This window comes from Lithobates pipiens, unplaced genomic scaffold (genome assembly GCF_037356315.1).
Source record: "Lithobates pipiens isolate NorthernLeopardFrog02 unplaced genomic scaffold, aLitPip1_a1.2 Scaffold_16, whole genome shotgun sequence".
NCBI lineage: Eukaryota > Metazoa > Chordata > Amphibia > Anura > Ranidae > Lithobates > Lithobates pipiens.
In genome coordinates, this window is record NW_027507748.1 from 603,300,654 (window position 1) to 603,323,532 (window position 22,879).

The 22,879-nt window shown below is 43.3% G+C and overlaps 1 protein-coding gene across 2 annotated transcripts in view; it reads left to right on the forward strand.

The window, feature by feature from the left end:
* ZMYM2 (zinc finger MYM-type containing 2) overlaps positions 1–22,879 on the forward strand; it is a 150,345-nt gene that overhangs the window by 103,282 nt on the left and 24,184 nt on the right. The window contains exons 14-19 of one of the 2 annotated variants that reach the window (XM_077483994.1): positions 398–513; positions 11,169–12,441; positions 12,525–12,632; positions 17,104–17,195; positions 18,399–18,537; positions 18,625–18,770. In XM_077483994.1, coding sequence (XP_077340120.1) covers positions 398–513; positions 11,169–12,441; positions 12,525–12,632; positions 17,104–17,195; positions 18,399–18,537; positions 18,625–18,770 — 1,874 coding nt within the window. The remainder of the gene's footprint in view (positions 1–397; positions 514–11,168; positions 12,442–12,524; positions 12,633–17,103; positions 17,196–18,398; positions 18,538–18,624; positions 18,771–22,879) is intronic. The other variant, XM_077483996.1, reaches the window with a different exon arrangement.

Genomic DNA, 22,879 nt, shown 5'->3' on the forward strand with positions numbered 1-22,879 from the left:
AAAATACCTTGGAGTGTTTGCTATCCAAAACGGATCTCCTGGGGCTCCAGGGCCTTCAAAAATGTAATAGTAGTCAGGAATTAGATGCTCCTTCAAAGCCATGCTTTTTGTGTTAAATAAAAAAAAAAATTGCAAATTGGCCTTAATGGTCAGAAAATTCAACTTTGTTAGACTTCAGTGGGATCCGCTATGTTTGGGGTTCTCAGACTTCCTGCTAGGTTCAGTAAACTTCCTGAAATCATTTTTTTAAGTTGTATTCTTGCAGTGATGAGGTTTACATAATAGTAAATTAAGCCAGTATTTCATGAATTTTCCTTTATTTTTTTCTTATATTGTAAAACATGGCAAGAAATGTAAACATCCAGTTCATTGTATTATTTTTCTACCCTTTATTTAGAGGAAGACCCTAACACAAAGTATGTTCCAGTGCCTATTCCAGTTCCAGTGTATGTGCCGGTGCCTATGAATCTTTACAGTCAGAATGTACCAGCTCCCACAGCAATACCTGTCCCCGTAAGTTGGAAAGAAAAAATGTAAAGTGCTTAATTTGTGCTGCAGAATAGATTACATGCCCAATTCACAACGGACTTGTGTTGAACTGTTGCCTGAATCTAGGGTCCACTTTAAGTGCCAGTCTCTAGACCTGCCATCCCTGCAGGCTTACACCTTTTTCTGTCTTTTTTCTTCTTATACACACGCAGAATTACACACCCGCACCCCTTTTGTCAGCTCCAGGGGCTTTCAAGAAACTGTTGTCTTCAGAGCTGATCCTATAGTATTTGGCTCTTCAAATCCTTGGTTTAAAGTGGTTGTAAACCACTTTTCGCTACAGGTAGGGCTTACCTGTAGCTACCCAGGATATCTCCTAAGCCTGCATGGTTTAGGAGATATCCCCTGTATCTGCATGTGCCACCATCGGCACATGCACACGGAACGCAAGCTGAAGCAATGACACGTATGTGCCATTGCTTCAGTTTGTTGCTGTTACCACGCGCATGCGCTGGAGTGACGTCATCGCGGCTCCGGCCAATCAGTGCCGAAGCTGCGATACACGGAAGCAACCGCCGGGAGTGATGTTGCCGGCCGGTGCTGTGTACGGGCACTACAGCGAGGGCCTCGATCTCAGGTGAGTATTACATAATGAGCTAATATGCTATGCATACTAGCTCATTATGCCTTTGTCTTGCAGGTGTTAGTGTGTGGTTTTATTTTTATTTTTTCTCAAAGTGGGTTTATATCCACTTTAAATCACGAATGTATTTACATCAAAGATTGAACAGCTTGCTCACACTACATGATCTGTGTTCGTTGCAAAGATCATTGTAAGGGTACATAGAAAACAATTGGTTTCAGGCCCGTGTAACCCATTGCTGGAGAGGGTGGCATCATAAACTGTGTGTGAGAACTCTGACACAAAGCTTACACTGGGTTTTTAACTCATACAGGAGTGTATGGGCAGGAGAGAAGCGTATGAATGGGTAAGGGGTTGGGCTAGTAAGCGTATTTTGTAGCGGCACGGAATGGCCAGTGTGACAGTGGCTGGGCTCGTAACCAAAAAAATGCTATGAGTACATGTTTTGGGCTTGGTTCACACTGCAGTGATGCGGGAACCCTGCGATTCCACTGCGGGTTCCCACATCGCATGCCTCTCGGTGACAGTTCACATTGCCCTATGTGAACTGCTGGGAATGTCAATTAAGTTAATGAAAACCCCAAATCAGTTTGCATATTGCAGTGCGAACTGCAACTTCGAGCAGGAATCGAATCACTTGGGTGTGAACACCCATGCAATCCGATTCTTCTGCAGACCAAAAAAGGGTCCTGTGCGGGTTTGGTCTGAATGCGATGCAAATTCAGCCATATTAGCTGTATGGCTGAAATCACATCACACAGAAATCGCATGTGATTTTCACTGCCGTGTGGTGCGAATCACATTCTGTATCTGACATCGCACCAGTGGGAACCAGCCCTAAGAGACAGTCTTCTAAAATGTACATTACTGTGCAAACCTTTTAGGCAGGTGTGAAAAAAAGCTGTAAATAAAGGATTCTTTCAAACATATTGATGTTAATAACAAATTGGAATGTAAATGCACAAAAGAGCAAATCAAATCTCAAATCAATATTTGGTGTGATCATCCTTTGCTTTTAAAATGGCATTAATTCTTCTAGGTACACTTGCATGCAGTTTTGAACAAACTTGGCAGGTATGTTACAAACATCTTGGAGAGAAAACCAAAAATGTGTCTGTAGGCTGCCTCTCTTTGTGTAATCCCAGACATATTTGATTATGTTGAGATCAGGGCTCTGTGGGAACCAAATCATCACTTTCAGGACTCCTTGTTTTTAATGATATTGGCTGTATATTTGAGGTTGTCCTTTTGCAGAATAAATTTGGGGCCAGTCACGCACTTACCTAATGGTATGTCATGTTGTATAATAGAGCTGCACGATTCTGGATAAAATGAGAATCTCTCATTTTCTTTTGTTCATTGACGGACACAGCATCTTCATCTTGACCTTTAGGGTTATATCTCCACTTTCAGGAGAGGATTAGGCAGAGCATGTCAAAACAGCAAAACTGCACAGTACTCCCCAGAGGGCAGTCCTACTGGCTATAACCCCTCACACTGCATTCAGCAGCTCAGTTTTTGTCTGCCTAGTGTAGAAGGACCTGGCTCCCGGTGGGGACCATTGGTCCTGGGAATTTTTAAATTTTTCTGCATTTTTGATTCCTGTGATCTACAATCAACAGTCGGGCTGGATGACAGGCTGGATAATATAGATCCTGGTAGTCTCTCTAGCCTGACCATCGAGCGTGAGCAGACCTTAGCTATGCGCTGGGGCGGCCGGTGAGCTATATGCTCCGGGTCACACACATGACCGGGCTACTGCTGTCCGTGTCGGTGTGCCATAGCAGACAGCCCCCCGGCACTGCTCAGGTGATCGGTCTGTCTGTGAAATGCGCAGTCCCCGCAGGAGGGTTAAGTATGGTTCCACCTGTCTCGGCAGGATGGAGCAGTTGGGCATTCCCTGGGAGGTCGACTAGGGGGTCTCTCACTCTCACTTTCTTCTCTCCCTGTCCCTCTTCCCCAAGCCATGGGCTACTGTGTGACTGGGCATATGTAGGTGCGGTGCACGTACCTGGCCAGGGGTCCTTCGGGGGGGTGCGCTCAGAGTCCTGGCAGGGGGCTGCACTTTGTGTTGGGGGTCCACTCGTCCTCTTCCTGGGTCTCATGGTAGCCACTTTCGAGGCAGTACCGCATGCTCAGTTCCACACTCGAGTCTTGCAAAAGGAGATCCTGTCAAAATGGGACAAATCTCTGTTTATCTCTGGATTGTCAAATCCGGATAAGCCAGCTAGTCAGGGATTCCCTGCTCTGGTGGCTGAGGTCTCCGGCCCTTCGGTCTGGGAAGTCGTTCATTACTCTTCATTGGACAGGGATCACAACAGATGGCAGCCTGACTGGTTGGGGGGGGGAGTTTGTGGTGTACTATCGGCCCAGGGTCGCTGGACGCAGGAAAAATCTCACCTGCCAATGTGCTGGAAATTCAGGTGATCAGGCGGTGCCTCTCCACCTGGTCAAAGAGGCTGCAGGGGCGTTTGGTCAGGATCCCGTCGGACAAGCCACGGTGGTGGCATATGTCAACCATACAGCAGATGCGTTGGTGGCTCCATGGGAGCATTAGTGGCTGATTTTTTAGTCTTTCTAGTGGCTAATACATCTGCCAGGAGGGTTTCTAAGTTGGCGGCCTTGTCATGCAAGTCTCCCTACTTGGTCCTCCACAAGGATAAGGCGGTGCTGCCTTTGTTTCTTCCAAAGGTGGTTTCGGCCTTTCATCTAAATGAGGACATTGTGCTTCCGTGCTTATGTTCTCAGCCGTCGCACCCCAAAGAGGTTGCTTTGCTTTCCTTGGAAGTGGTGCGGGCTCTGTGGGTGTATCTGCTACGGCTCCTTTTCGGAGGTCGGACTCGCTGTTTGTATCAGTGGCTGGTCCGAAGAAGGGCCTGCCGGTCTCGTTGGCCACCATTTCTCCTCTTGATCAGACAGATTGTGGTTCAGGCTTATGCCTTAAGGAGGCGGGCGCCCCCCTTTCCTGTTACGGCACATTCCACCAGGGCAATTGGTGCCTCCTGGGCTTTCTGACGTCAAGCATCCATTTCCTAGGTGTGTAAGGGGGCGACCTGGTCGTCAGTTCACACTTTCACAAAATTTTACAAGGTTGATGTGAGTGCATCTTCGGATGTTTGCTTCGGCCGCAAGGTTTTGCAGGCAGCTGTTTAGAGTTGCAACTCCTCCGTTGAGAAGCTCTGGCTGTTATGGGTGGAGTTTTTTTCTTGCTGTTCCATCCCTCGTTTTTTGACACTGGGGACTTCCCTAAGGTCTAGATCAGGGATATGCAATTATCGGACCTCCAGTTGTTACAGAACTACAATTCCCATGAGGCATAGCAAGACTTAGAGCCACAAGCATGACACCTAGAGGCAGAGGCATGATGGGACTTGTAGTTTAGCAACAGCTGGAGGTCCGCTAATTGCATATCCCTGGTCTAGATGAAGATGCTGTCAGTCAATGAACGAACGAGAAAATAGGATTTTTGTAGTTACCGTAAAATCCTTTTCTCTGAAGTTTGACGGATACAGCACCCACCCCTCCTATGTATGTTTGTACTGCTTTTTGACAAACTGAGCTGCTGAATGCAGTGTGAGGGGTTATAGTCAGTAGGACCGCCCTCTGGGCGCTACTGTGCAGTTTTGCTGTTTTGACATGTTCTGCCTAGTACTCTCCTGAAGGTGGCGATATAACCCTAAGGTCAAGATGAAGACGCTGTATCTGTCAATGAACTCCAGAGAAGGAGTACAAAAATCCTATTTTTTTTATTTTTGCTTAGAATAAAGATCACAATTCTGAAGAACTTTTTTTATTTGAAAGATTTACAACCCCCTGAACGTTAGGTTCTCAAACAAGATGGCAAAAAAAATACATCATACGCTTTTCTTCAATGAAATTTAATCACTTCAGCCACGGAAGGATTTACCCCCTTCTTGACCAGAGCACATTTTGCAATACAGCACTGCGTCGCTTTAACGGACAATTGCACGGTTGTGTGACGCTGTACCCAAACAAAATTGATGTTCTTTTTTCACCACAAATAGAGCTTTCTTTTGGTGGTATTTGATCACCTCCTATGGTTTTTATTTTTTTGCGCTCTTAAAAACTTAATGATGTCCCAGTAAAGGGCGTTTTGATCGGATCCATTCGGATAGTATGAAGGCTAAAATGGATGGTACCCACGCCTCATGGGAATGTTCAAAGTCCTGCTGCAGGAATGGTAAGTCTGCAGTTTCTTCTTCTTTTCTGTTTAAAAAAAAAAAAATTAAAATCTGACTGTTCTCCCGGTGGCCACTGGGAGCAGTGTGCCATTTAATCATGCTGTGTACTTTTACTCATTTGGCTGCGGATTCTCCTCCAGCCACTAGAGGGCACAGGCTTGCTCATTATGGCCTATTTTTATATAGACAAGAAGTGGAAGGGAAGCCATGCCATGTGGCAACAGGTTCAGTAGGCCTCTGGAGACATAGCAGCAGCCGAAGGATACTAACAAAGTGTGAGTACTTACTATGGGAGAGCTATGTCAAGACAAGTCCTGATTATATGCTGCATATTTACTGCTTATCTTGGGGGGGCTGGGCTGGGTTTACTGGAAGTTGTAAGCTAACTGTAAGTTAAAACATCACTGGATGGTTAACAGTTCTCTATAAAGTGGCGACTGCTCTATAAGCAGGTGCAGCTTATTATACATACTTGCAATCTTGTTGCTTAAATGCATGTTTTAATATACACGTTTGGAAAAACGTGAGCATGGATGCTTTTTTTTTTTATTTTTTTTTTTATTAAGGAGTTTTGTATCTCCAGTATAGTGCATATGTGCTTGACTAAAAACCTGCAGGTCTAGTATGAGCCCAGCTTCAGTTAAGCAGGTGCTTGCAAGCCTGCTAAAACGCACGGTTGCTAAAAGGCACAATTGCTAAAATGCACAGTTAAACACGCACAGTTGTACAAGGATGCATGATCGCACAAAGATACATTTGTCATCTTTTGCATAAATATACTTTGTTATACATGTTTGCATAGAGATACATGGTTGCTTAAACATGCATGGATGCACAAAGATGCATGTTCGTGTTTGCAGAAATGTACAAGAATAGACATGTTTGTATAGATATACATGATTTTACATAGTCGCGTAAAGATGCATGGTCGCATAGAAATGCTTGATCGCATGTGCCTAGGTACTTGCATACCTAAGGACTTGTGTAGAGGTAAACCAACATTGGTTTAGGCCTGCATCCTTGGAAAAACTGTCTATTGGGATACCTCTTATACCAGTTAAACGGTTCCAAAAAAGAGAGGCAGCCGGGGGAAGCAGGAGTACCGATCTCAGGTTCCCTGATTGACAGTGGTTTTGGGTGTTTCTGAACCACTGCAGTGTTTGGCATTGCAGGGTGTCCTCGTACATTGATTTTTCAGACTACAGCCACATCACATTGTTCATGCCTGATCTCAGTTGATTAAAACCTAAACAGGATCAAGCCTGGTTAGTATCCAGATGGGAGACTGCCCAGGAATACCAGATGCTGTAAGCGATTCCCCACCGGGGTGAGGGAAGCATCTGAGGCTGCTGGGTTTTTTGATAGTATCTCAGGCCAGTAAAACTTAGGGCAGTCTCTGAGGTGGTCTGTTCCATCTTTTGCCGGCAGAAACCTGGTAGGTTAAGGGCACCTCTTGGGTGGGGTGGGGGTCTGTTATAGTGGTCAGTATTTGCCTTACATTTGCTCTGGGAGCAGAACTTATGGGCTCATTGTGAGACAATTAAATGTGCCAATTCCAAAGTCAAGTAGGAACATGCAGTCTATCTTAAGATCTCAACTAGATCTTAAGATCTCAACTCGCTGAACATCCTTCTGTTTTCAGATAGATTAGATGGTTCAGTGATGACCTCTCTGCAAGAGGTAGGTTTCATGTGGTGGTTTGTTTCCAGGCTCATCAAGGATTTCTGTAATTGCGATGGAAAGCTTCTAGCCCCGGTGCTAGAATAAAGAAAAGGCTGTGCAGATGTGCGGACTCAGCTTTTGGGGGTTTTACCAGGATGATGCCTGCAGCTGCAGGCATCATCCCGGTAGCGTTGTTTAGAGCAGGCGATAGGTTATCCAGGGATAACAGATGCGGCTAAAAGCCGCTCAGCTGTTATGCCGGAGGAGCGGGAAGGGACCTCCTGCCGCTCTGAACGGGCCTCTCATCCCACCGGGAGACTCGATTGACGATCCGCCGCTTCCGGCGGCTTGGGACAGACTGGCACGAAGCAGGAAACGCCTTAGTTCCAGTTTCCTGATTGTAAACATGGAAGCGACGTCACAATGTCACTTCCTGTTTATTCGGCTGCCAGTGGCGCCCGTTTAAAAAAAATATACAGTATTCAGAATCCCAGAAAATGGCAATCTGAATACTTTGAAGTGCAAAGGAGGGATCGGGTCTTTTAGACCCCCGATCCCTCCATAGAGAGTACCTGTCAACACCTATTACGGTCACAAGGGATGTTTACATCCCTTGTAACAGTAATAGGTGCTAAAAATAGCCACTGATTACTGTATAAATGTCACTGGCAGGGAAGGGGGTTAAACACTAGGGGGTGATCAAGGGGTTAACTGTGTTCCCTCAGCTTGTTCTAACTGTAGGTCACTGTGCCCGATGACACGGAACACAAGATATGTCATGTCACTAGGTAGAACAGGGCAATGCCTTGTTTACAGCTGAATGAGCCATCGGTTGTTAGTGGTGTTCCTCCCAAAATAAAATGCATGAATGTGCCTAAAAAAAATAAAAATAATTGAATTTTTTTTTTCTCACCTCTAAATGGCTGTTGCTGGGGGTCCCTCGTAGTCTGCCTCCTTTAGTGCCTGGGCTCTTGATGTCCCTTCTTCCTCGGCGCACGAAAGGGCTCAGCTCTGCCCCCTCCCTCTTGTTAATCATCTGGGACACATGACAGGTCCCAGATGATTGCATGGCCAATCACTGTGCCACTCGCACATTCGCAGTGAGTACTGGCTGTGAAGCTACAGCTGGCTGCCCACAGTTACAATGCCGGTGCCTACAAACGGAGGGGGAGATGAGCGGGCTTCGATCCCCCGCATTGCTGGACCTTGGGACAGGTAAGTGTCTGATTTTTAAAAGTTGGCAGCTGCAGTATTTGTAGCGGCTGACTTTTACTTATTTTTTTTTATAATGGGAACACTTCTTTAAGCAAGCGGTGGCCCTGCTCCTTAACAACTGGTTGATTGCTTTTTTTTATTTCAGCTGTCAGTGGGGGAATCCTGCTGACAGATGAAATAACCAAGCCTGAAAGTATTGTAGAAATGCTGGATTAAGTTCATGTGGGGGATCGTATGGAGATTGCGACTAGAGGTCGACCGATATATTGGCCGATATTTGGCGTTTTTTTTAGTTAATCGGCATCGGCCGATTGTGCGGTTAAAAAAGGCCGATGATATATTCAGCGGGACTTGCAAATGACTTCAGTAATAGAAGTCAGTGCAAGTTGCCTGGGGACTTGTCACCTCTCTGGACAGTCTGCCAAGAAAAGATCAAAAAGATACAATGTTTACACTTGAATGAATGAACTCAACTCTGTGTGAAGAGTTCTTAGTTTAACCATTTAAAGACTAAATCTTTTTTGACACTTGATGCTTACAAATAAAAATCCTGTATTTTCTGCTAGAAATTCACTTAGAACCTCCAAAACTTATATTTTTTAACAGAGATCCTAGGGAATAAAATAGCGGTTGTTGCAATATTTTATGTCACACGGTATTTGCGCAGCGGTCTTTCAAACTCGATTTTTTGGAAAAAAAATACACAGATTTAAAAAAAAAAAAAACAGTAAAGTTAGCCCATTTTTTTTTCATCCAAAAGTTTTGATTACCTGTTTTTGTGTAATATATATGTATGTGTGTGTGTGTGTGTGTGTGTGTGTGTGCGCACACACACACATTCTAAATTATACATACAAGTGAAATGTTTGTTTTGTTTAATAAATGTAAGAAATTTTCTGTATCACTTAAGGCTGCTTTCACACTGGAGCGAGCAGGCATTGACGCTAAAACGCTGCCAGTTTTAGCGGCGCTTTACCATCATTTTAGCGGGACACTTATAATCCAGCTAACGTCCTGCCAGCGCATCTCCCCAGTGTGAAAGCACTCGGGGCTTCCACACAGACTGCAGTGGAGCCGTTTTTGCAGGCACTTTACAGGCGCTATTTCAAAGCGCCTATAAAACGCCCCAGTGGGAACGGTGTCTGTTAGATTTTATGAGATGAAGGGGAAAAAATAATCGGCCCAAAAAAAATCGGCATCATATATCGGCCGTGGCGATTTCTAAATATCGGCATCGGCCAGAGAAAAACCCATATCGGTCGACCTCTAATTGCGACCTTTTAATGATTAATCATGCACCTCTTCTGGATAATTATCTGCCTGTATTTCTCAGCATTGAGGACACCGTTGATCCTGACCAAATGCAGCCCCAAACTTGCAAGGTACCTCCACCATGCTTCACTTAGCCTGCGGACACTCAATACTGAACTGATCTCCAGCCCTTCACCAAACAAACTGCCTCTTGCTACATCCAGATATTTCAAATCTTGATTCATCAGTCCAGAGCACCTGCTGAGAAGTAATCATGCGGTCTTTCGTCTGCTGCATTAAGGTTCCTTGGTTGACCACTGCATCTATGGTCCTCGATGTTGCCAGTTTCTTTGGGCTTCTTCAAAAGAGCTTAACCACTTCCTGCCCGGTCAATAGCAGATTGACATCCGGGAAGTGGTTCTGTTATCCTGACTGGGTGTCATGATGTCCAGCAGCGAGCATCGCGACGATCGCGCTGTGTCAGTCTAATATGCCACATCTCCGAACGTGATAAGTAGCCTCTGTCAGAGACTTCTTACCGCGTGATCAGCTGTGACCAATCACAGTGTGAACCGCTAAATGATGAGCTGACAGGGAGAGCTGATCGGCAGCTCTCCTTGTCTGAGGGGGGTCTGTGCTGATAATTAGTACATTGATTATCAGCACAGCCACCTCAGATGTAATTAAAAGATGCTAATCCATGCCCAGTCAGTGCCCCATCATAACCCCCTTCCAGTGCCAATCGGTGCCCATTTCAGTAACTAATCAGTGCCACCTGTCGGTGCCCATCACAGCCACCTGTCAGTGCCCATCACAGCCTATCAGTGCTGCATAACTGTGCCTCCTCATCAATGCCAACTTGGTAGTGCCTGTCAGTGAAGGAGAAAACAAAATGTAATAACCAAAATGAAGAAAGAAAAAAAAAACTAATTTGGGCTTTTTTAGTTTGTTTAGCAAAAAATGAAAACCCCAGTGGGGATCAAATACCACCAAAAGAAAGCTCTATTTGTGGGAAGAAAATGAAAAAAATTTAGTTTGGGTACAGTGTTGGATGTCCTCGTAATTTTCATTCAAAGTGCGACAGCACTGAAAGCTGAAAATTATCCTGGGCAGGAAGGGGTGAAAGTGCATGGTATTAAAGTGGTTAAACAGCACATCACAAAGCCCCAGTCTGCTTTGAAGTCTTTGCCTGGATATTGCTGATGCAGTATAACTACCTTGTGTCTTGTTGCTGTGCTCAGTCTTGCCATGGTGTATGGCCTGTGACAATAAATCGTCTTCCACAATTCTACCTTAGTAGCAGAGTTTGGGTTTTTCTCACCCAATTTTAAGCCTCCTTCACAGCTGTTTCTGTTAATGATGGTCTTTCAACCTACATATGAAATTGATGATCGTTTAGCACCCTCTTGGTATAATTGGTTAATCATACATCTAATCCTACAAAATCCCTGTCTTTGTTCAAGTGTACAAAGTGTGCAAGTGTAATAATGCTGGTTTGAAGCCAAAAGGTAGTCACACCAAATATTGATCTTAGATTTTTCCCTCTGTTCACTCACTTTGCATTTTGTAAATTGATTAACATTTAAGGGTATATTTCTGAAAGCTCTTACTTTACAGCATTTCTTCACATCTGTTTAAAACTTTTGCATGGTACTGTATATTTTGTTTAACTGATTGAGGGTAGTAATGCTTAACCTTTCTTACAGGTTCCTATTCCTATTTTTGTGCCAGCTGATTGGGACAAAATCAAAGAATTAAATGAAGAATTTAAGCTGAAAGACTTAAAACTAGATATGGACCTAAAGGTAAAAGATTTTCTAAAGGTTGAACTGGAAAAGGAGGAAGAGATGGAGGATTCATTGTCATTAAAGGATGAAGACATGGAAGAAGAAGAAAAAGTAAAGGTAGAAGATCAGGACAGCAGAGAAGTGTGGGATATATTGGTGAACGATGAAGATGAGCTAAGAGAAGATGATGAATCTTTGCAAGAGGAAGTAAAGGAAGAAGATGATCTGAAAGAAGATCTGACAGATGATCTGAAAGAGAATCTGGATGACTGTCTGAAAGAGGATCTGGATGACGGTCTAAAAGAGGATCTGGATGGCGGTCTGAAAGAGGATCTGGATGGCGGTCTGAAAGAGGATCTGGATGGCGGTCTGAAAGAGGATCTGGATGGCGGTCTGAAAGAGGATCTGGATGGCGGTCTGAAAGAGGATCTGGATGACGGTCTGAAAGAGGATCTGGATGACGGTCTGAAAGAGGATCTGGATGACGGTCTGAAAGAGGATCTGGATGACGGTCTGAAAGAGGATCTGGATGACGGTCTGAAAGAGGATCTGGGTGGCGGTCTGAAAGAGGATCTGGGTGGCGGTCTGAAAGAGGCTCTGGGTGGCGGTCTGAAAGAGGATCTGGGTGGCGGTCTGAAAGAGGATCTGGGTGGCGGTCTGAAAGAGGATCTGGGTGGCGGTCTGAAAGAGGATCTGGGTGGCGGTCTGAAAGAGGATCTGGGTGGCGATCTGAAAGAGGATCTGGGTGGCGATCTGAAAGAGGATCTGGGTGGCGGTCTGAAAGAGGATCTGGGTGGCGGTCTGAAAGAGGATCTGGGTGGCGGTCTGAAAGAGGATCTGGGTGGCGGTCTGAAAGAGGCTCTGGGTGGCGGTCTGAAAGAGGCTCTGGGTGGCAGTCTGAAAGAGGCTCTGGGTGACGGTCTGAAAGAGGCTCTGGGTGACGGTCTGAAGGAGGCTCTGGGTGACGGTCTGAAGGAGGCTCTGGGTGACGGTCTGAAGGAGGCTCTGGGTGAGGATCTTAGTGACTATCTCAATGACGATCTCGATGAAGATGTAAAGGAAGAAAATTATCTAAAAAGGGAAGAGGAGGTAACAGAAGATGATCTATCTGATGGAAGCCCATTTCATCCTTTAGAAATTGTGGAAATAGAAGATCCTATAACTGAAGAACAGACATTGTGTGATGTTACTGGTATGTAGGCATAAACCCTGTCAATCGCCAAGGAATTCAGCAGATGGTTAAAACTAAACTAATACAGCTGTTTTCACCTGCAGATGAAATACAAGTCGATGAATCTAAAAGCTGCAGTGCTGATAGCACATCAAGCTTACCAGATGTGCCATATGAGCCAGAACTGGACATTGAGGATGATTTTCCAAGGGGTAAGTTTTAATTTTGAAACTTCGAATTCATTCACATTGATGCCTTTTTTATTTTATTTAATTTTTTACTACATGCATACTTCTCTGATGCTTTTAGGCATTATACCCATACGGGTATTATCTTATATAGGCTACGTTGTGCATCTGTGATTTATTAGACATTGTGTGTCCCCACTGGGAAATTCATTTTCAATGGTGACCATTGTCTCCAGTACAGGAACTAATGGAGAATCCAAAATTTTATAGTCACCAGCGTAGGAGTGGAGAGGGAAATCTTAGGGGTATACCAGTTCGTGACAGCTGTCTAGGAGGGTTAACTTTTATAGTACAGTGTACAGAACTTGTAGCCACAGACAATAACTTGAATGCTGCTACCTTCAGGTAATTGGACATTGGCAAAGGCTTTGCACCTGCATAAAACCCCATGGACTCCACTTTTTTGTTAGTGTCCTTGGGTAATGGTCCTCTACTGCTCCTGTAAAAGGTTCTACACCATTTTTTCCTTTTTTATTTTTTACCACGTCAACTGACATTTCTGGTGCTCACATGGTGCAAGGAGTGTAATTAGCTGCAGAATGTTATACCAGTCCAGGGCCATGAACCAATTCTATATCACCCAGGCCCCAAAGAACCTTTCAGAAGGTATGCCGAGTTAAGTTTGGTCCCCTCCAGGAGCCTGCAAGGCAGATCATGTAGGACAGGGTTTTCCCAGGAATTGTGAGTATTGCCCGTTTTTATGTGGGGCACTATTTTACTTAGGCCCCTTTCACACTTGTGTGACTTGGGACTGCAAAGTCGTATGACAAGTCCTAGCCCATGATTTCTAATCAGTACCATTCATATATGTGCAACTTCAAAGTATTCCCTGTAGTGCTTTGGTCCAACTTTGATGTAAATTACACAGGCATTCCCTCAATTTGCGGCCGAAAAATCGTGGTTAAATCGTGTGACTTTGAAGTCGCGGTAGAAGGCGCCTTAGCGTGTTTTCTCTCCTCTGTAACTATGGTACCTTTGGGAATATTCAGGGGTGCCTTGGCAAAATGTTTAACATTGCCCAAAAATTCTCAACAAGCTGGTGGGTGGAACAAGCCTGCCTTTTTGAGTGAAAGTGATACGTTTTTATTGTAGCTTGGACACTGTGTAAGCAGCCTGCCTGCACAGTCTCCTTGTTTGCCCCTCTGTCAGCACTGGGGTCACGGCTGAGAGAAACCAAGGGAGAAGAGAAACCCTGGAATACTAGTCAATACCAGTGTGCAAAGATATATTGGCTTGGTAAATGCAAATTACCTCTAGTGTTGGGTGTCCTGCATGTGTGAACGCTGCTGCGTTGTGTAAAACTGATTCTGCTTCTGTTTTGTGAGTAGCTTGCAGGGGATCCCCCCACTCGGCAATGGTGGAAACAAGGCGCAGTAGAGCTGAGACCAAAGGGCCTAATGTCACTTGTACTACAAACACTGAGAAAAACAAGCAAAATGCTAATTTGTTCCCCTGTTCTGGAGTAAGGTCCAATAATGACACAACCCTCTTCCTCTAATTCTGGCTGCCTCTCACATGTGCAACAGTCTTTCTGATTAAGACAAATTACACGGCAACTATGTCAGATTTATTTTGGAAAACCCTGCCCTTTTGAAGCCTTCAGTCTCTTGGACCCAAAGCTGTTGTACTGCCTCTCTGCCTGAAACTTTTCAGAATAACCCCAAACCTCTTGACTGCTTCAAGGAATATATGAAGGGAATTGTGCAACTAAAGAGTCATGCCATTAGCTTCATATGCTTTCTGTTGTGAGCCAGTGTATGATGCTGTGTTCATAGCTTTAGTTTAACAGCAATGGAATCCCCTCAGCAAAAACAATCTCCTTTTGGGAACTAAACAGATAAGGACACACATGATTGGCCAAATCCTGAAAAAGCATTCATTTTTCCCAAACCTTTTACGGAGTTATATCCTATGGATAAGGAACTTATGAAAAAAAAAGACCAGTCCCTGTAGTAGATCCTGCCATTTCTGTTCTCAACACACATCTTGCTGTTCTTGTTGAAGGGGTTTTCTCCTTTTAAGGCATAACTTTACCCTTAACAACTTTATAAAAATAATGTTCTTTGGCACGTGCATTCCACATTAATAATTATGCTACCAAAATGAGTGTGCCTTGAGCATTGCTCCTGTTCTTGCTGGAGGTTGCCGTTTTTTTTTTTTTGCTGAAGCCCAGAGCCCCTGAACAGCAGTAAATCATAAAGCTGAAGTAAACCCATCGATTTAATGGTTTAAAAAAACAGGAATGTAACTGTCACATTTGCCTATGTCCTCAACCAAACTGTCAATCCATCATATGGCTGGTGTCATAACTGATCACATGCACAGCACCATGGCAGTTGAAGATCAAGCAGAAACTGCTTCCTTGGCTTTAAAGGATAGTTTAATTCTGCTTTAAGGCTGTCAGAAAATTGGCCTGTACAAATTCGTCCGTGCCTAAAAATGGAGAGCAACTGAGCATGTGCAGAGCAGGCTGAGACTGTATTACTGGATTTTAAACGGTACATGCACTTCTTTTTAACCTTTTTAAATGGCTATATCTGCAGAAGGGGCCCACATGAAATGATCTAGCGGGACTTTATTTTGTGACTAAAGTTCCACTTTAAGTTTTCTGCCTGTAGATGCTGTAGATTCAACCCTATTGAAGGCATATTTTACTCTTGCTGGTCCCTCCCACTTGTCAAACTGTTGCCAATTGGACTGGAAAAATGAATAGAGGATATAATTCTTTATTTGAGGACTCTCTTCTCCTAGATCAGTGATTCTCAACCAGGGTTCCTCTAGAGGTTGTTAGGGGTTCCTTCAGCATTGGGCCATTTCTGCCTCTCAGATAAGTTCCCACTGACACCATTGATCTTTTTAAAGATCTGTAAGGAGGGAATTCTTCCCAATAACCACATGTGTAAGAACCATTCTTCCCACTGACCATCACGCTATTGAATCATGAGTTGTAGTTCTCTAATTTTTAGCAGGGGTTCCCTGAGGCCAGTGAACTATTTCAAGGGTTCCTCTGTGTTGAGAAAGGCTGTCCTAGAACAATCAAATCTCATTCCATCAACGCTCCTATTTTATGTTGATGCCCTGGAAAACGTACTTTGCCAGGTCTCTAGGATGAACTTGGCATCTGTGCAGATGCACAGAATTTTGTGGTTTAGGGCTTAGTCTTCTGAGCCTTCTTACAAAAGGCTTTTTAGATGTGCCTTTCGATGGTGAACACTAGTTATGTAAATCAAATCTAGGAATTTATCAAAGAATTACTGGGGGAAGGTACTTTTACCCAACAAAATGACTAAGTCTGCTATTATATTATATTCCAACTTAGCCCTAGCATCCAGGAAATTGTTCCTCCATCTCCCTAAGGTGGGAACAGATGCCAACCTATTAGCCCAAGGCAGGATCTACAATTCACTGATTGTCCAGAACACCTGGTCTCCACAGGAGTTGACACTCCACATTAATATTCTAGACCATATATCCATAACACTGACTCTGCTACATGGTCACCCATTAAAGATACAGTCAGACAATGCCATGATTTAGCTTTCCTTAAACCATCAAGGGGGTACCAGAAGTCAGACAGCCCTGAATAAAATGCAAGCCAGATTCTCTCCAGAGTGGAGCTCCACGTTCCAACTCGGTCAACTACATACCAGGAGTGGAAAATTCCTGATTTATCTGTCAGAGATGGGGAGCGCCATATGAGCTCCAAATTCAACAGGTATGTGGCCAGATCCTGGTGATTCTTTGGTGTTTGCATTTCCTCTAGTGCTGCTTCTCCCTCGACTGCTTTACAATATAGGGGGAGATCAGATTCTGACATCCTTATGGCTGCAAATTGGCCCAGGAAAACCTGATACACAGATTCATAGTGGACAAGCCTTGGCCACTTTCAAAGAGGCCAAACCTCCTGTGAAAAGGGCCTCTGCTCCACCTTGCTTCTCAGTCACTTACTTTAAAAAGTCTGCTTGGCCTGCTCAGAAGCCCTAATATGCATAGAATGATGGTTCCCTAATGTGGTTGGGAACGCTTAGTGGGATACCACCTGTTTACTAAAGTAGGCCCTATACTGTTCAAAATTTGGACATTTCAGCTGAGACTGGCCGAGTTTTGGTCCAGTGTTTGACAGGTCCCTTTTGATAGAATGGATAAGTTGGAAAACGTGTCTTGATCACTGGCTCCAGCTGTTGATTAGTGCATTCTGACAGCAGCAGGATCCGTTTCAGTATAGTGTCACAGCGAGATTCTTCCACCCACCTTGTTTAACTGGCAGAATCTGTTAAAAAAAAAAAAAAACTTGGTGTGTGGTTTATTTTTTTATTTTTTTTTGTGTTTAGGAATAGAATAAGTAAACTTTAGTGCATATGTGTCACAAGGATGTTTGAATGTCTGCATGGCTTATCTTCAAAAAGTTAATCCTGCAATCATTTCTTTACAACAGCTGAAGAACTTGATACAGAAAGTGAGTTTCTATTGCCTCCTGTTTTTGGGGAGGAGTATGATGTGCAACCAAGACCCAAGCCACTTAAAAAGGTATATATCTAGTATTTTATCTGCTTGGTTTTTAGATGACAAAGGGCTTGTTAACATCTGTTGTGTTTTGTATTCTATTTTGCTGCATTGTCATGAGAAACCTAAAAGGCATAAAAAGTCTCGGCTTAATCTCCTGCCAACGCAACTCTGTTGGAAGTGCAAAGCAACTTTATCAACATACTGATAATCTACACCAGTAAGGAGCGAGCATGCAAAGCTCCACATCACGAATGGAATCACATTCGTTAATGCACTTATTAAAGTACAATTTTTTTTTTTTTTTTTTTTTTTGATGATTTATGGTTTTTGATCATCTTATTGAGGAATTTTTATGAGGTCTTAATCATTTGTAACTGCTAAAAGCAGTCTTGATGTGTTCATGCCACAGTGGTCCTTAGTCTTCATGACAAAGGAATATTGTGGTTAGAATTGTGCAAAGTCAGCTTTTTTACATTCTGCCATTAGTTAGATAAAGATGGAGCCCTGATTACTATTCCTGACGTGGCATATTGCTGACTACATACATTGATGCCACTAAATAATAATCTGGTGAAGTGGAAAGATGTGCTGTAGTTTATGTAGAAATCGCCATTTCGGGGATGTCTATCTCCTGTGTCCCTCCTACCTCCCTAGGTATTTCCTCCTGCCAAGCTTTACATCACTACTGTGTCTTTATAGGGGTCGACAGGAAATTACACTCCTGAAAAATTTCTAGAAAATGTTTCCTCCATCTATTTTTGTTACAGGTACAGTTGTTTAGTGTACTGTATATTTCTGGTGGTCCAACAAATCTTATTACTATATTACAATATTTTATGTGTGCAGATGATTTTATTACAAATTTGTGTAAACGTTACCGGAGTGTAATTTACAAAACTTCATAGTATTTACAATTGCTGTGCAGCAGACATCCAGCCTACTGTGTGGATTGTTGGCTAAATGCATGCTCTAAACTTAACCAAAGTACCTGGCTACTTGGAGCGGCTGCATAGTCTGCACACAGCAGATTGGTTGTTTCACCGGACAGTGCTGTAATGAACAGGTACCCTGTTCTTCTTTTCTTTTCTTTTTTTTTTTTTTCTTAAGAATCCAAGGCTAACCTGCCTTTTACATTTTACATTACATTTTATAATCTTATATTTTGTTTTTACACAAATATTTTGTTATATCTGTACTGTAACCCATCATTTCTCTGAATTTCAGGGATTGAAGAGGAAGGCAGTTTTGAGTGACAGCTCTCTTCCTGAAAGCTCAGTGTGCGCGTTTCCTCTTAAATGTTCCTATGGTGTCAATGCCTGGAAGCATTGGGTTAAAACTACTCCTCAAGAAGAGCTTGTTGAAAGTAGGTTTAGCTTCTATCCTGTTGTATCATTTTTCTTCTAGTTTTGGGGACGTGTTCTTTTATTAAATATAATGCTTTGGTTTTCAGCAGTGAGATTAAAAGAAAATCTTCTGGAGCATACAGCAAGCGAGCTCAGCCATGGGCTTTCACGGTTTGTGAAGGAGGTGCGAAGGTCGAATGGGGACAGCTATTCCCCTGATAGCATCTATTATTTGTGTTTGGGGATTCAAGAGGTCAGTGCCGTAATTTAGACTTTTTTTTTTTTTTAAAGCTTGTTTTGTAAAACAGATTGAATTTTAATGTAATGTTTGACCTGTGCGGTTTGATTTGTATTGACCCCATGACCGCAACTAGTGTGTTTAACCTCTTTAACTTTTAATGTGTCTAGTTAGTATATCCTTGTCAGAACAGGTTAAAACAAGCTCACTGCTGTTCTTTCTACCCACCAAGCTCTGCTTGATGAGCTAGAGCATAGGGCAGAGAGACATTGGGTGTCTAAGATGTCTCCATACCTGTCACCTGCCCTATGCTATCAGGTTTGTTAGCCCCTTGTGATAGCTGTAAAATTTAAAAAAAAATGTTTACAATTTCTACATATAACTTAATGAGGGGGGAAAAAAATAGAACCACCCCTTTGCCCCATGCACACATACAAAAGCAGATGCACACAGAACACACAAGCATATAAACTCTTATTCCACACATTCTATATTGCTGTGCACACCGTTGTGAGCGCAATAATTCCAGGTCCTTTTTATGCTTAACTCTAAACTTATTGATGATTTTGAGTACTGTAATTTTTTTTGCCATTTCACGGTTGCATGCAGTTTTGAGGTCTGACATATTCAGTATGTATCTGTGCGACCCTACTTCATTTTTTATTTTGTACAAAGTATTTGTGGATTAAGTTGTTTGATAAATAGTTGCACAAATATAACAACATAGAAAATTGTAACTGCCACCATTTTATTCCATGGGGCCTACAATTTCAGAAAATGACCCAATACTCCTGGGTTTTTCACTTCACCTCTAGCTGTACAATCCTTTCTTGATCTTCCATTAACTGTGTAATGTAAAGCAAGCCCTGTCTGATTTGGATACAAATTTAATGGGTTGTTTTAGGTTTCTTCCTATAATATACAGTTTTGGTAAATCTAAAGGGGATTACACAATTGTAGTGTTTGTATTGGTGAGGAGGTGTCTTCTAGGATGGAATAGAGAAGTTTGAATGCACTGTAGCAGGCAGACAGCTGATGGATGATTTTTTTTTCAAATGAAATTGATAGGTTTACAAGTGGCCAATCATGAAAAATCACCATGTTCTCTTGCATTGGAGAAACTGACACATCTATACATTCCTGTGTGGCACATTTTTTACTTGGCCATGTTTTATTTCTCAGGGAATATTCAGATATTACCAAGAAATCCCTCTTAGCTCTTTATGTTGTTGGATGTCTAGGTCCCACAATGTCTTCACAGTGCACCAGTGATGCCATGACCATTTGTATCCCTTACCTACACAGATTAGCTGCAATATCCGTATGAGCTGCACTATATGCTTCTGCTAAGACTGACATTATAGTACTACTGTTCAGATTCCTTACTCCAGGAATACCTGAAGTAGATTTGAAAATGTGATAGACATTCAGTGTTATCTATTTTTTAAAAGCATGCTGTCAAGACATTTGGGCTCAAAGGAGTTGTAAACCCTCAAGTTTTTTTTTTCCCTTGATGCATTCTATGCATTAAGGGGAAAAACTTTCTGTAGTGCAGCAGCCCCACAGAGCCCCCCTTTTACTTACCTGAACCCAATTGTTCCATTGACCGAGACAAGCACAGCAGCTCCAGCCACTGTCTTGGGTCCTCATTGGAAAGATTGATAACAGTGCAGCTATTGACTCCTACTGCTGTTGACAGATCCAGGGGGCGGGCCAAGTTCTGCTGTCTGTGTCAATGGATGCAGCAGCAGGACTCGGGAGCACGCACGCATGGGTCTCCGAGGGGCAACTTAATGTGTGGGGAGGAGACAGGAGCACTGCTGGGGGACACCAGCATTGGAGGATCTGGGCCACTCTGTGCAAAACCCTTGTACAGAGGAGGTAAGTATAACATGTTAAAAAAAAAAAAAAAAGTCTGATTTGTGCACATTGTTGCGTTGGCAGATCTGTGAGGAAGTGCATGCAGTTCTCAACAGTATTTTGCAACTTTGTTTTTTTTATGTAACCATTATTTAAAGAAAATGTATTTGTGTGTGAAAACTAGGGATTGACCGATATCATTTTTTTGGGGCCGTTACGATACCGATATTTCGGCATCCTCTCAGACCGATAGCCGATATTGTGTGCTAGAGCTGCACGATTCTGGCTAAAATGAGAATCACGATTTTTTTACTTAGAAGATAGATCGCGATTCTCACGGTGTATCATCTTTCACATTAAAACAAAAAAAATTGTGCTAACTTTACTGTTTCATATTTTATTTTTTATTGAAGTGTATTTTTTGTCCCAAAAAATTGCATTTGAAAGACTGCTGGGCAAATACAGTGTGACATAAAATATTGCAGCAATTGCCATTTTATTCCCTAGGGTCTCTGATTTATATATTTATATATATATATATATATATATATGTATATATGTATGTGTGTGTGTATTTATTGGCGTATAACACGCACCCCAAGTTTAGGAGGGAATTATAAGGAAAAAACTTTTAGGAGGGAAATTTAAGGAAAAAAAAATTACATTTAAATGCCCATCAATGCAGCCTTATCAGTGTCCATTATTGCAGCCTGTCCATTATTGCAGCCTGTCCATTATTGCAGCCTGTCCATTATTGCAGCCTGTCCATTATTGCAGCCTGTCCATTATTGCAGCCTGTCCATTATTGCAGCCTGTCCATTATTGCAGCCTGTCCATTATTGCAGCCTGTCCATTATTGCAGCCTGTCCATTATTGCAGCCTTGGCATGCAGCCTGTCCATTATTGCAGCCTTGGCATGCAGCCTGTCCATTATTGCAGCCTTGGCATGCAGCCTGTCCATTATTGCAGCCTTGGCATGCAGCCTGTCCATTATTGCAGCCTTGGCATGCAGCCTGTCCATTATTGCAGCCTTGGCATGCAGCCTGTCCATTATTGCAGCCTTGGCATGCAGCCTGTCCATTATTGCAGCCTTGGCATGCAGCCTGTCCATTATTGCAGCCTTGGCATGCAGCCTGTCCATTATTGCAGCCTTGGCATGCAGCCTGTCCATTATTGCAGCCTTGGCATGCAGCCTGTCCATTATTGCAGCCTTGGCATGCAGCCTGTCCATCATTGCAGCCTTGTCCGTCATTGATGTCAGCTAATGTTTTTAAAAATGGCACCGCCAAGATGTCCTGTGTATCTCGGCGGCGCCCGGAAGTTCTTGGCGGCTCTCGGACCTTCGGCCGAAAGCGTCCGAGAAGGGCCGAAGGCGGCTGAAAGCGGCCGAGAAGGGCCGAAGGCGGCTGAGAAGGGCCGAAGGTGTCCGAAAGCCGCCGAGAAGGTCCGAGAGCGGCCAAAGGTCCAAAAATCAAGCGGAAATCGCGGAGGATCGGCGTATAACACGCACCCACGATTTTCCCCTGATTTTAAGGGGGGAAAAGTGCTTGTTATACGCCGATAAATACGGTATATGTATGTATGTGTGTGTGTTTGGGGGTTCCAAGTAATTTTCGAGCAAAAAATATTGATTTTAACTTTAAGAAGTGCCAGAAAAATATTTAGACTTTAAGTGCTTAAACTTCCTGCATTTACATGTGGTTGAAAGCTTGGCAGACTGCCCAGATTATTTGTTTACACAAGAAGTTCTTTCTCTTTGATCTAAGTAAGGGTTAGTTACAATGTTTCAAGTTCTACACTTGGCAGATTGCCCGGAAGGCTTTCTTTTGACAGCTGAGTGAGCAGATAATCTCTCCACTTGTTTATATGAAAGAATCGCCTACTCTCAGCGGAAGAGATCGTAAGGGGGGGGGGGTGAATCGAGATCGCTGTTTAACGATTAATCGTGCAGCTCTATTGTCTGCTAATATTCTTTTTTACACTTTATTTTTCTCACTGTTATTGCTGTCACAAGGAATGTAAACATGAAAGACCACAAACCACTCCTCCGGCACTTGAAAGTATTAAAAACGTCAAGATTGCCGCTTTTGAATATTTTCTCTTTTTTTTTTAAACCGGCGTCTTTTAAGATGCCAGTATTCTGAGAAGTGATGTCATGACATTGCTTCCGGGTTCCTAGATCCAAGACCTAACCCAACCATCAGCTTTGTTAGGGTCTTTGACCAGCTGGCGGAGGTGCCGGCCACTGGTGGAACGAGAGAGCC